General features: G+C 43.6%; 1 protein-coding gene across 5 annotated transcripts in view; it reads left to right on the forward strand.

Annotated features, from left to right (window-relative positions):
• The first annotated feature begins 310 nt into the window (after window positions 1–310).
• Window positions 311–12,772, forward strand: part of Cnot10 (CCR4-NOT transcription complex subunit 10) — a 51,957-nt gene continuing 39,495 nt past the window's right edge. For 3 of the 5 annotated variants that reach the window (XM_090351807.1, XM_090351806.1, XM_090351808.1), the window contains exons 1-4: window positions 311–577; window positions 6,390–6,484; window positions 7,860–8,021; window positions 11,683–11,833. In XM_090351807.1, coding sequence (XP_090207933.1) covers window positions 556–577; window positions 6,390–6,484; window positions 7,860–8,021; window positions 11,683–11,833 — 430 coding nt within the window. In that variant the 5' untranslated portion in view covers window positions 311–555. Of the gene's footprint in view, window positions 578–6,389; window positions 6,485–7,859; window positions 8,022–9,107; window positions 9,173–11,682; window positions 11,834–12,772 lie in introns of those variants that run through there. The other 2 variants (XM_090351805.1, XM_090351809.1) reach the window with 2 other exon arrangements.

Raw genomic sequence — 12,772 nt, forward strand, 5'->3', positions numbered from 1 at the left:
CAGCCCCACAGTTCAAGCCCCACGACCCACAAAAAAAATCATATATCTATATATGTAAAATAAAGTAAATGTGGGGGAACCCAGAACCGTGGGCCTCAACTTGGGCTGTCTCACTTTGCAAAAGCCCCATAAGACAGCCCACACAACCAAGTCCCAACTAGGGAATCGGCACATCCGGCTTGACGGGCGGGCACACACGCAACTTCCGGTATCCGGGCTCCTGGAGACGCAGACGCGGGGCGGGGTCAAGCCGCTGTTCCCACACCGGGCGTCGGCGCTCGGGGCTGGCCCCGCCCCGGAAGTGGTCTTCCCCTGGACACCGTGGGACGGAAGCTGTGTGTGGCCCGCACCTTGGCTCTACTCCGGCGGAGACGCTGTAGCTGTTGCTAGACGACCGGCACTCTTTCCCCGTCACTTCCTCAGCTCGCCGTCGTCCCGCTCCTTAGGCCGGAACTGGGGAACCCGGAGCCGGGCTGGGCTCTGAGTTGTCCGACGAGGAGGTCTCAGGACCCCGGCCAGCCCGGCCGCGGGAAGAACCCAAACCGAGGCGGGAAGATGGCTGCAGACAAGCTTGCAGGTGGGGCGCTCGTCTTGGGGCGGCGGGCACCAGCGTGGAGGGGCCCTGGGCGCGGAAGCGTGCGACGGAGGGGCGGGCATCGGCATGGCCCGGTCCTGGGCGCGGAGGGAGTTGGCACGCCCACTAGGTCGGCTTGAAGTGGCGCTGTGGCTCCAGTGGGCGAGCGTTCGCCTTGAGCAAATTTCAAGCCCCAGGACCGGCAAGGAAAAGAAAAAAAAAACAAAAACAGGAAAAAGAAATATACCTCAATGGGACTACTTTTATTTATTTTCCTTATTGTATGTTTATACACTCCTCAAGTGCCTACAAGGATTGGTATTAACTTTATAGTCAGGTTTACTTTTAAATGTTTTATTCACGACTCGTAACTGCTAACTTCTTGTGTGTGCACAGAATTTTACAATGTGTCTTTATCTGTCCAGAAAGTGATCTGCTCTGCTGAAAGATATGGCACTGTTCACCCCTCTAAGTCTGATGGTTCTTTTACTGTGGCCTAAAGAACATGGCTGACCTTTGTGATATTCAGAGGCAAAAGCCTCACAAACCTTAATACTCTTTTTTTTTTTTTTTGTCAATCCTGAGCTTGAACTCAGGGCCTTGGACTTTCTCAAGGCTAGAGCTCTTCCACTTGAGCCACAGCACCACTTCCAGCTTTTTCTGTGTATGTGATACTGAGGAATCAAACCTAGGTCTTCATGCATGCTAGGAAGCACTCTACCACTAGGCCAAACTTCTGGCCCCAACTGTAATACTCTTTAAGCCAAAAGACTTCGTTTCTATCCAAGCAAATGCCTTTAGAGTTAAGCAAAATAATAAAGTTAACCAAAAATACGTTATCCAGTAGAGGTAGGCAATCCAAATCCTGACTGTAGGGATGCAAGCCAGGTTGCCAAAATACAGCTGCCATGATATTCAGGGAAAGGTTTTCCAGAGGGAAAAAAAAAAAAGGATGTGATAGGCCTAAAGAAAGGAACATTAGGTCTGGGAATGTGGCTTAGTGGTAGAGTGTTTGCTTAGCATGCATGATTCTTCAGTACCAAAAAAAAACAAAAAACAGGAGGTGGTGCCATGGTTCAAGTGGTAGAGTGCTAGTCTTAAGCAAAAGAAGTTCAGGGACAGAGCCCACACCCTAAGTTCAAGCCCCAGGACTGGCAAAAAGAAAAGAAACTGATGTTACTGTCACAAGTGTAATGTACTTTCATAAACAAGGTTTTTTAATAAAACTACTGGTAGTAGTGGATCATACAAGCCATCTGGTGGCTGAGGTTAGAAAGTCTCACATGTGGTTCCTTTCACCTAAAGAAGAAACTCAGTTTATCAAAACCCCATTTAGAAATGGCTGATTTCTCTCTTGGTGGCAGAAGGAAAAGGGAACTAATATTTGTTTAGTATTTCATTAAAGACAGGCCAGGGGGAAAACTGAACTGTGTTCAAGTTGCATCATTTTATCTTCTTGAAAGGGGGAAGTTTAGGTCTTCACTGATTCCTGATATATGCCAGCTCTGGGCTTCCCAAAGTTCTAAACAATGGTTTTGTTCACAAGACTATAGATTTCTTTCTTTCTCTTTTTTTTTTGGGGGGGGGTACCAGTCTTGGGGCTTGATCTCAGGGCCTGGGCACTGTCCATGGACACTTTTTACTCAAGGTTATTGCTCTGCAACTTGAGCCACAGCACCACTTCTGGCCTTTTCTGTGTATGTGGTACCAAGAAATCTAACCCAGGGCTTTGTGCATGCTAGGCAAGCATTTGACCACTAGGCTACACTCCTGGCCCAGCATGGATATTTTTTCACATCAAATCGTGTAGGCTTTTTTTTTTTTTCTGTAATTTTTGCTACACTGGGTATTTGACCCAGATACTTGTAAATACTAGCCTGCTGTCCTCCCATTGAGCTACATTTAAAGCCCTTTTAAGCTTATTTATTCCTTTTTTTTTTTTTTTTTTTGCCAGTTCCGGGCTTGAACTCAGGGCCTGAGCACTGTCCTTGGGCTTTCTCAAGGTTAGAGCTCTACCACTTGAGCCATAACACCACTTCTGGCTTTTTTCTATGTATGTAGTACCGAGGAATCGAACCCGGGTCTTCATGCATGTTAGGCAAGCACTCTACCACTAGGCCAAACTCCCGGCCCCTTATTTATTCTTTTTTGAGAAAAGGTCTCAATATGGTACCTAGTTTGGTCTTGAATTCATGGATTCAGCGGATTCTCCTGCTTCAGCCTTCCCTGCAAGCAGTATTATTTATTGTTTTAATTTAGTTTCCTCCTCTTTTACCAAGCTTCTGGTGTTTGAGAACACTAGAAACGAATGATAGCCAATGAAGCTGTACTTGAAAAGGAGATCAAAAGGCTATTGAGTGATAAAGGAACTTTATCAAGGGCATTCTTTTTTGGGGGGGAAGTCTTAGGGCTTGAACTCAGAGCTTGGACACTTTCCCTGAGCTTTATTTGCTCAAGGCTAGTACTCTACCACTTGACCCACAGTGCCCCTTCTGGCTTTTCTGTTTATATGTTACTGAGGAATTGAACCCAGGGCTTCATGCATGCTAGCTAGGCAAGTACTCTACCATATTCCCAGCCTCTCTAGGGCATTCTTAGAAAACTGATGTGGAAGGGTGAGCTTCCCAATCATCTTAGGAGATGTAGGATGAGGCAGGCTTGTAACAGATGAAACAGAACATGGGGACAGAATACTGGGGAAGCATTCTACCAGCTTCCACCCCAATCTGATTTCATGTTTTGTTTTGTGTTTTGTTTTTTCCAGTATTAGGTCTTGAACTCAGAGCCTAGGTGCTGTCCCTTAGCTTCTTTACTCATGGTGGGAGCTCTAGGCACTCAACCACTTGAGCCATACCTCCCTTGCTAGCCTTTTGGTGGTTATTTGGAGATAAGATTCTCCTGGATTTGTCTGACTGGGCTGTCTTCAAACTATATTTGTCAGCTCAGCCTCCAGAGTAACTAGGATTATAAGCATGAAGTACTAACTCCACTCTGACTTCATGTGGACAGACCTGCAAAAGGAAAAAGGAAAAGTGGAGAAAGTGAACATAGGAGCTCTATGGGGAACTCCCTAGCAAATGTCTGCAATGTTGAGAGGTTAAGGACACTAGTCCAGATTTTATCTTCACTGATTCCTGGGTATCCTTGAGCTCAAAGCTATAGTTTCCATGTTGATATAGTCATTTGTATGCCATGTTAGTTGGAATGTTTAGTGAGAATTTAAAGCTTTCAAGAGATAGCATATCATAAGATATATGTTTCTTTCTTTTCCTTTCTTTTTTTTCCCCCCTAGGGGCTTGAACTCTGGGTTTGGGCACTGTCCCTGAGCTCTTCAGCTCAAGGCTAGCAGTCTACCCCTTGAGCCACAGTGCCACTTCTGTTTTTCTAGTGGTTAATTGGATACAAAAGTCTCACGGACTTTAGTGCCTGGGCTGGCTTTGAACCGGTATCCTCAGATCTCAGCCTCCTGAGTAGCTAGGATTATAGGCATGAGCCACTGTGCTCGGCTTTTTATTTTTTATTTATTTTTTTGTTGATCAGTCTTGGAGCTTGAACTCAGGCCTTGGGCCTGGGCCTGAGCTTTTTTTAAAACTTAAGGGTATGGCTCTACCACTTTGAGACATTGTGCCAATTCCAGTTTTCTAATGGTTAGTTGGAGATAAGAGTCTCTCAGAGCTGGTGTCAGTGGCTTATGCCTATAACCTTAGCTACCCAGGAGGCTGAGATTTGAGGATTGTGGTTGGAAGCCAGCCCAGGCAGGAAAGTCTGCGACGGTTATCTCCAATAAATCATAGAAAAAGCCAGTAGTATTGCAGTGGCTTAAGTGGAGGAGTGCTAGCCTTGAGCAAAAAGGAGCCCCAGGGCAGCACCCATGGCCAGAGTTCAAGCCCCACGCCTGGCACCCCCAACCCCAAACACACACACACACACACACACACACACACACCATGGATTTTAGTGCTTAGGTTGGCTTTGAACCACAGTCCTCAGATCTCAGCTCCTAAGTAACTAAGATTATAGGTGGTGTGATCCACTGGTGATATTTTTTACTCTTTCCAATAACTAACAATAAATGTCTGATTTATGTATGTGCCTCCTGGTAAAGAGGCACATGCTTCAAATCTCACTCCCTGGTGAAAGAGGTTTTATGTTAATAGAAGCAAAGACCAAAACAAGACCCATTCCCAGTCACTTGAAAAAGGAGGAAGTAAAGAAGCTGGGGCTATGGAATGTGACTAGTGGTTGAGTGCTTGCCTAGCAAGCATGACGTCCTGGGTTCCATTCCTCAGTACACATACACAGAAAAGGCTGAAAGTAGCGCTGTGGCTCAAGTGGTAGACTGCTAGCCTTGATCAAAAGAAGCTCGTGAACAGTGCCCAGGGACTGAGTTAAACCCCAGGATTGGCCAAAAAAAAGAAAAAAAAGTCTAGGAAATGTGCAGTCTTTTGAGGTCTTTACTTCTCTTTTCATTTTGATACCTCAGGCTATGATAAACTTCCCTGGGGACATTATGAGAAGGAAAATCCGCTAGAATTTGAGGATGGCTGCTAGCATGGTGAACTGGGCCAAAGGTCTATAGCTCCTTGTTTCAATCCATTTGGCTACAAAATAGGTGGATTGAGGATTAAGGTGAAGATTCAGTGAATTGAGCCTTTCTGAAGTGCTTCGAGTCTGCCTGAAACGTAGTACCCAATAAATTTTAACTACTGTTCTTATTGTGATAGTGTCTCAGAAATCCTGAGTGGTATGGGATGGAAAGTACATAGTATGTTGAGCTAGAACGGAGCCTGTAGAAGTGGCAGAGAGGACTAGTGCTTGTGCAAAGCTGCAAGAAAGTTTACATTTGGGGTCCTGTTTACTCCAGATTTCCCATGCTTGCTTCCTTATCATTTAGATTCCCAGAACTTCTACTGAAACCAACCTTACCTCCCACCCCAGCTTTACTCTATCATAGATACATAAATGGATAGCATAACATTATTCAGATTGGAGTTCTGTGTTTGATTGCTATTCCCCTGAGGAATCTCTAGTTTCATGAGTACTGGAACTCTGTGTATGACTCTCGTCTCTTAGATGTACTGCATTTAGAGCAGTTTTGGTCCCTTGGATGTTTCATTAAATGAATGCCCAGTATTTTAAAATGAGCTGAGCAAAAGTGATTCATGCTTATAACCCCAGCTACTTGGAAGATAGAGATTAGTCTCTGTTCAATATCAATCTAGGCTATCTCAATAAGGTTTATGCCTATAATCCCAGCTACATAGGAACACTGGGCTGGGGTCTGACACAGGACTTGGGCTATAAACTCAAGACCTTATCTGAAAAGTAAAGCAAAGCCAGGCACTGGTGGCTCGTGGCTTGTGTTTATAAGAATTGCTACTTGTGAGGCTGATTTCTGAGGATCGTGTTTCGAAGCTAGCTGGGGCAGGAAAGTCAGTGATTCTTTTGTGGGTCATGGGGCTTGAACTTGCTCTTGGGCACTGTTCCTGAGCTCATTGTACTACTTTGGCTTTTAAAAATGTAATGAACCATAAGGTGCAGTGGCCCACACCTGTAATCCTAGGTACTCTAGAGGCTGAGATCTGAGGATCACGGTTCAGAGTCAGCCTGGGAACTTTTATCTCCAATTAACCACCAGAAAACAAGAAGTAGCATCTCCAATTAACCACCAGAAAATAGGAAGTAGCGTTGTGACTCAAGGGGTAGGGCAGTAGCTTTGAGCTGAAGAGCTTAGGGACAACTCCCAGGCCCAGAGTTCAAGTCCTACAACCGCCAAAAGAAAAAAAAATCCACTATGAACCTTGTATGTTTGCAGATCAGGGAATGGAGAAGCATGAAGGGACAGGCCAGTCTTCTGGGATCACTGATCAGGAGAAGGAGCTGTCCACCGGAGCTTTCCAGGCTTTCTCGGTAAATGATGTCTCTTTTCCTACAGTGAATTCATATCTTTTGCCCTATAATAATTCAGTTTAGAGAGGTTTCATTTTAAGATTTAAGAAAAGCATTTTAGAACTTAAACATGGTGAAAGGAATGGAAGGACTTTGAGCTATTTGCAAGTTTGTGTTTTCATAAACATGTTTTAACTTTCATACTGTTTTTTGAGTCTTTTAAATTTAGATTTGTAAATGGGTGGGTCAGTCTTTCCAGTGCCTTCAGTGTCTTTAAAAGTATTTTAAACTGGACTTCAAAGTTTATGAGAATTTCACCTTTACTAGCACTAAAGAATAAAGGAAGGCCAGTGTTGGTAGCTTACACCTATAATCTAAGTTACTTTAGAGGCTGGAATCTGAGGATCATGGTTCAAAGCCAGCTTGGGCAGGGAAAGTTGTGAGACTCTTTTATTTCTAATTAACCACCTAAAAACTGGAAGTAGGGCTGTGGCTCAAAGTGGTAGAGCATTAGCCTTGGGCAGAAAAGCTCAGGGACAGCACCTAGAACCCAGGACCACCACCAACAACAACAAAAAGAATATAGGAAGGACAAGAATCCTGGCCTAGGTTGGTGGCTCAAACCTATAATCTTAGCTACTAGGGAAGGCAAGGATTAGGAAGATCCTAATTCAAGACCAACTCCAGAAAGTTAGAGACTCCATCTCAGTCAACAAGCTGGGCGTGGTGGTATGCTTCTGCTATTTGGCTTCAGAGACATAAAAGTGCTAAAATCCAAAAATGAGCCCTGAGCAGAAATCGCCCCTATTCATAAAGTAATGGGGCCGTAGCATAGCCTAGTGGTAGAGTGCTTGCCTAGCATGCATGATTCCCTAGATTCAATTCCTGGGTACCACATACTCTGAAAAAGCCAAAAGTGGTGCTGTGGTTCAAGTGGCAAAGCACCAGCCTTGAGCTACATGTCCAAAGACAGTACTCAGGCCCTGAATTCAAGCCCCAGGACTAGCCCCCCCCCAAAAAAAAAAATTGTAAGAAGCTGGGGGCAGTGGCTCACACATAATCCTAGCTACTCCGGAGGCTGAGATCTGAAGATCTTGCTTGATTGAAAGCCAGCCTGGGCATGGTAAAGTCCATGAGATTCTTATTTCCAATTAATCACCAGAAAACCCGGAGTAGCGCTGTGGCTTAAGGGGTACAGTGGTAGCTTTGAGCTGAAGAGCTCAGGGACACTGCCCAGGCCCAGAGTTCAAGTCCCATGACTGACACACATACAAAAAAGAATCTGTAAGGTAAAGATGAATAAAATATATTTGGAAATGAAAATGATGTATTATTCTTAAAACTGGTGTGCAATTTTGTGTGTGTGTATGTGTTTTTTTGTTTGTTTTCTTTTTAGTCTGGAAATTATGATGCCTGTCTGCAACATCTTGCCTGTCTACAAGATATAAACAAAGACGATTATAAAATAATTTTGAATACAGCAGTAGCTGAGTTTTTTAAAAGTAATCAAACAACAACAGATAATTTGAGACAAACACTTAACCAGCTGAAGAATCAGGTAATGAATGAATTTATATAGTGTTAATCTGTAAAAGATAGTTAAGAAAAATAATGTGATTTTTTTACCTGATGATTTTAATTTTATTGGCATAAAGTTATTATTTCAGGAAATAAGGTATGTTACATGTGGGTCACTGCCTATTTGATTTTTAATTAACTGGAACAAAATGGGCTACCAAATGTAAATAAAAATGTCAAAAAAATCTAATAGATAGCTACTCCTTTTTTGGGGGGGAGGGGGGCCATGGGGCTTGAACTGGCCTGGGCATTGTCCCTGAGCTCTTCAGCTCAAGGCTACAACCCTGCCCTTGAGCCAAGCCCCATTTCCGGTTTTCTAGAGGTTAATTGGAGATAAGAGTCTCAGATCCTTTTGTGCCTGGACTGGCTTTGAACCTTGATCCTCAGATCTCAGCCTCCTGAGTAGCTTAGGATTATAGGCGTGAGCCAACTACCTGGTGCTACGAGTTATACAGTTAATTCTATATGCTACCAGGAATTATGGAATGCATGTGAATACTTACTTTAATATGTAAATGTTATTAGTTTAAAATGCAAGATACTTTTGCTTTTCTCTCTTGTTTTTTTGTTTTTTGTTTTTGCCATTCCTGGGGTTTGAACTCAGGGCTTAGGCACTGTCCTTGGGCTTTCTTAAGGCTAGAGCCCTACCACTTAAGCCATAGCACCACTTTGGGCTTTTTCTATATATGTGTTACCGAGGAATCGAACCCAGGTCTTTGTGCATGCTAAGCAAGCACTCTACCTCTAGGCCAAACTCCTGGCCTAGTACCAGTAATAGACTATTACAATTTTAGTAAAATCTGTTAGAGTTGATTATAGCCATCCAATACGTCAGTATATATGTATATATTTTTGTTACTTACACTTTTTTATTATTTTTGTTACAGAATCTTGTAGGTTGCCTGCAATGGCTTCTAATTGAGAGTCTCCTGCCTCAGCCTTGAATGCTGAGATTCATGACTATGCCTAATTTATTCCCTTTCATATTACAGGAACAAACCTTGAAAATATGTTTCTTAGCCAAATGATTTTGGACAACATAATTAAGATTTCTGTTTTGATCTGGGTGCTGGTGGTTCATGAGGCTGTGATCTGGAAGATCGTAGTTTCAAAGCTAGCCTGGACAGAAAGGTCATTCAGATTCCATCTTTAATTTTTTTTTTTTTTCTTTTGGTCGGTCATGGGGTTTGAACTTGGGGCCTGGGTGCTGTCCTTGTGCGCTTTTGTTCAAGGCTGTTGGTAAGGACTCTAATCTTGAACTATATTGCTACTGTAGAGCAACACGGGTATGGGAGGGACACCCAGGGCCAGCCTGAAGTCCCCAAGAGCTGAGCGAGATGGTAAGTATCGATGAGCCAGCCCTCCCCCAATTACCGGGGAAGAAAAAAACCACACTGAGTCAGGAGCTGTGTCAACCATGAAATCACATCAGATCTCTCTCTTTATTGCGTCAGGCAATTAGTTATATACTGTTGGGGAAAGAGAAGGTGGGAACTGGGAAGCTAGCCAATAGGAAGAGGGCTGTGCTATCACTGAGGGTCTGGGGCACTGGGCAGGACAAGTGCAGGAAACCGTGCGAGACCCGCGCAGCTGCGGGGGGCTCAGTCGAGTCACGTACACAGAGATGCCTTAAGAGAGGTATGCAAGGAGCGAATGCCTGGCCAAAGCCCTTTAATGGCCGCTGAGCTGGAATCAGGCCTCAGAGATGAAGGTCAGGCCCCAACAAAACTACAGCTCTACCTTGTTTTGCTTTTTTTTTTTTTTTTTTGAGATTGGGTCTCACTTTTTGCCTTGAGTGGCCATTAATCCCCTTATTTGTGTTTTCTGCCAAAATTGGAAGGTATCTCACCATGTGCAGTTCATTCTGTTTAGAGGGGGCTTTGCATTCTTTTTTTTTTTTTTTTTTTGGCTTAGGCTGGCCTGAAGCTGCAAGCCTCTTGTCTTCCACATAGCTGGGATGACAGGTATCTACTACTGTGTCCACCTATAGGTTGAGATGGGGTCTCAATACTTTTTTGCCTAGGTTGATTTCAAACTATGATCCTCCTGATCTCTGCCTCTTGAGTAGGATTATAGATGTAAGTCACTGGCACCTGGCATTTTTAAATGCCTTTTGTGTTTTATTGTGTTTTTCTTGGTACTGGCAATCTAACCAAGAGCTTTGGACTTGCTGGGCAAATGTTCTACCACTTGAGGTGTACTTGAGTTATATCCCCATGCCATTGCATAACTTTTTTTGGACAGGAGAAGTATTAGGGTTTGAATTCACAGCTTTGCTCTTGTGAGGCTGGCATTATACCACTTAAGCCGTACTCCAAGGTCCATGCCTAACAACAACTTCTTCCTCCCTCCTCTTCCCCCTCCTTCCCCCTCTTCCTTCCCCTCCCCCTCCTCCCTCTCCTCCCCCTCCTCCTCCTCCTCCTTTTCCTTCTTCTCTTTTTGGTCAGTTCTATCAAGGCCTGGTTGGTATCCCTGAGCTTTTCTGCTCCAGACTAGTGCTTTACTACTTTGAGTCACAGTTCCACTTCTAGTTTTCTGCTAGTTAGTTGAAGATAAAAGTTTCATACACTTTCCTACATTGGCTGGTTTCAAACCTTGATCCTTAAGGTTTGTATTTAGGATTACAGATATGAGCCACCATTGCCTGGCCATTTTATATTGGAAAAATCATATAAAGTGTTGCCTACTCACTTGTAGTCTCTTAAAACTCATGAGGCTAAATAAATAATTAAAAACTTCATCAGGATAGAAAGTGAGTATCCCATTTAGAAGCAGTATTGGCAGTTAAAGCAAGAAGGATTCCTCCTCTTCCTCCTCCTCTTCCTCCTTCCATCTCTTCCCTCCTGCCCCTGCTCCTCCTCCTCCTCCTCCTCTTCCTCCTCCTCTTCCTCCTCCTCCTCCTCCTCCTCCTCCTCCTCCTCCTCCTCCTCCTCCTCCTCCCCTCACCTCTTCCCCCCTTCTCCTCTTCCCCCTTCTCCTCCCCCAACCCCTCTCCGGCTTGAACTCAGGGCCTGAACCCTGTTCTTGAGCTTCTCTTACTCAAGGCTAGTACTTTACCACTTGAGCCATAGCACCTCTTCTGGCTTTTTCTGTGTATGTGATACTGAGGAATGGAACCCAATGTTTCATGCATGCTCTATCACGAAACCATATTCTCAGCTCCAAGGATATCTTCTTAGTAGTAAGGAAAAGAACTGCCTTGCCTTTTCCCCTCAAAATACTTAACATAATCTTATGCTATAAAACAAATGAATGAAATAATTGAAGTGTAGAGGTACTGTGGAAAATTTGGAAACAATCTGAATAGGAAATGTTGGAGTCAGGCTTTGGGCCACATGGCTATAGTTACAGCTACCCTGGAGGCTGAGGAGGGAGAATCACTTGAGCTTAAGAATGGAAAAACAGCTGGGCAACCTAGAACTGTCTTGAAAGGAAGGTAGAGGGGTATGGGAGAGGGGGGATTTGTCTTGATGTTGAGGATGTAGCTTAGGGGTGGGCTGGTTTTCTGGCATGTGGCGGCCCAGAAAATCGCACACACACACAAAAAAAGTATTGGCCTGTGTTCTGTTTATTTATATGAATTCCTTTGCTGTTTATTCCTTACAGTTGTTAGAATACATTGTCCACTGATTATCTTATAGGTCCACTCAGCTGTTGAAGAAATGGATGGATTAGATGATGTTGAAAACAGCATGTTGTATTATAACCAAGCAGTCATTCTTTATCATCTGCGGCAGTATACAGAGGCTATCTCAGTTGGTGAAAAACTTTATCAGTTCATAGAACCTTTTGGTATGTTATTTATTAACTCAAAAATTTTCTTAGCTGGAAATCTAATATTCCAGTTAGGCTGGGAGGATGGCACAAGGGGTAAAGCACATGCCTAGTGGGCACAAGGTCCTGAGTTAAAACCTCAGTATGCAAAATACAGATAATTCCTTCTCACATTCTCTACTGCTTTTACTTAGATAACCTAATTAGAATCACGTCAGTATTGTCCAAGTTGGTTTTCACAGTAGGTAAAAATAACATGACATTTAGACTAATTATGTTTTCTTTGGCACCCTGTCCCACCTAACTTTAAAGACAACTACTAGAAGTACTATTTGAAAATAGTGGGAAGATTTGAGTGCTGGTGGCTCACACCTATAATCTTAGCTACTCGGGAGGCCGAGATCTGAGAGTTGTGGTTTTAAAGCTAGCTCAGGCAGACAAATTCAAGAGATACTCCTTTCTCTAACCAACAAAAAGCCAGAAATGAAGGTATAGCACAAGTGGTAGAATGTCAACCTTGACTGGCAATGAAAGTGTGAATCCCTGAGTTCAAGTAAACATCCCACTCAGAGGCAGTGCTGGCAGTTAAAGTAGGAAGGATTCTTCTTTGTGCCTTGCCTGGTCCCCTCAAAATACTTAACAGAATCTTACAGTGTATAAACTAGATGAATGAAAATAATTAAAATCTAGAGGTACTGTGGAAAATATAGGTAGGTAAAGTAGTCCTGTATTTTACAGGTCAGGAAAGGGAGATCCAGAAAGTAATGTACAGACATTAAACATACAGTGAGAAGCAAAGCAAGAACTAGAATTCTGGTTTCTTCTCACCTAAATTAGTATTCCTTGTCATATGGACATCTTGAAAATATTTTGCGAAGGAGGGGGAGTCACTGACACCTGACATGAGAGGCCTTGAGACCCTAGTAGAATATAGCCCTGTGGCACAGCAGCATGGCT

The sequence above is a fragment of the Megascapheus bottae genome, chromosome 18 (assembly GCF_031878675.1).
Source record: "Megascapheus bottae isolate mThoBot1 chromosome 18, mThoBot2.hap1, whole genome shotgun sequence".
NCBI lineage: Eukaryota > Metazoa > Chordata > Mammalia > Rodentia > Geomyidae > Megascapheus > Megascapheus bottae.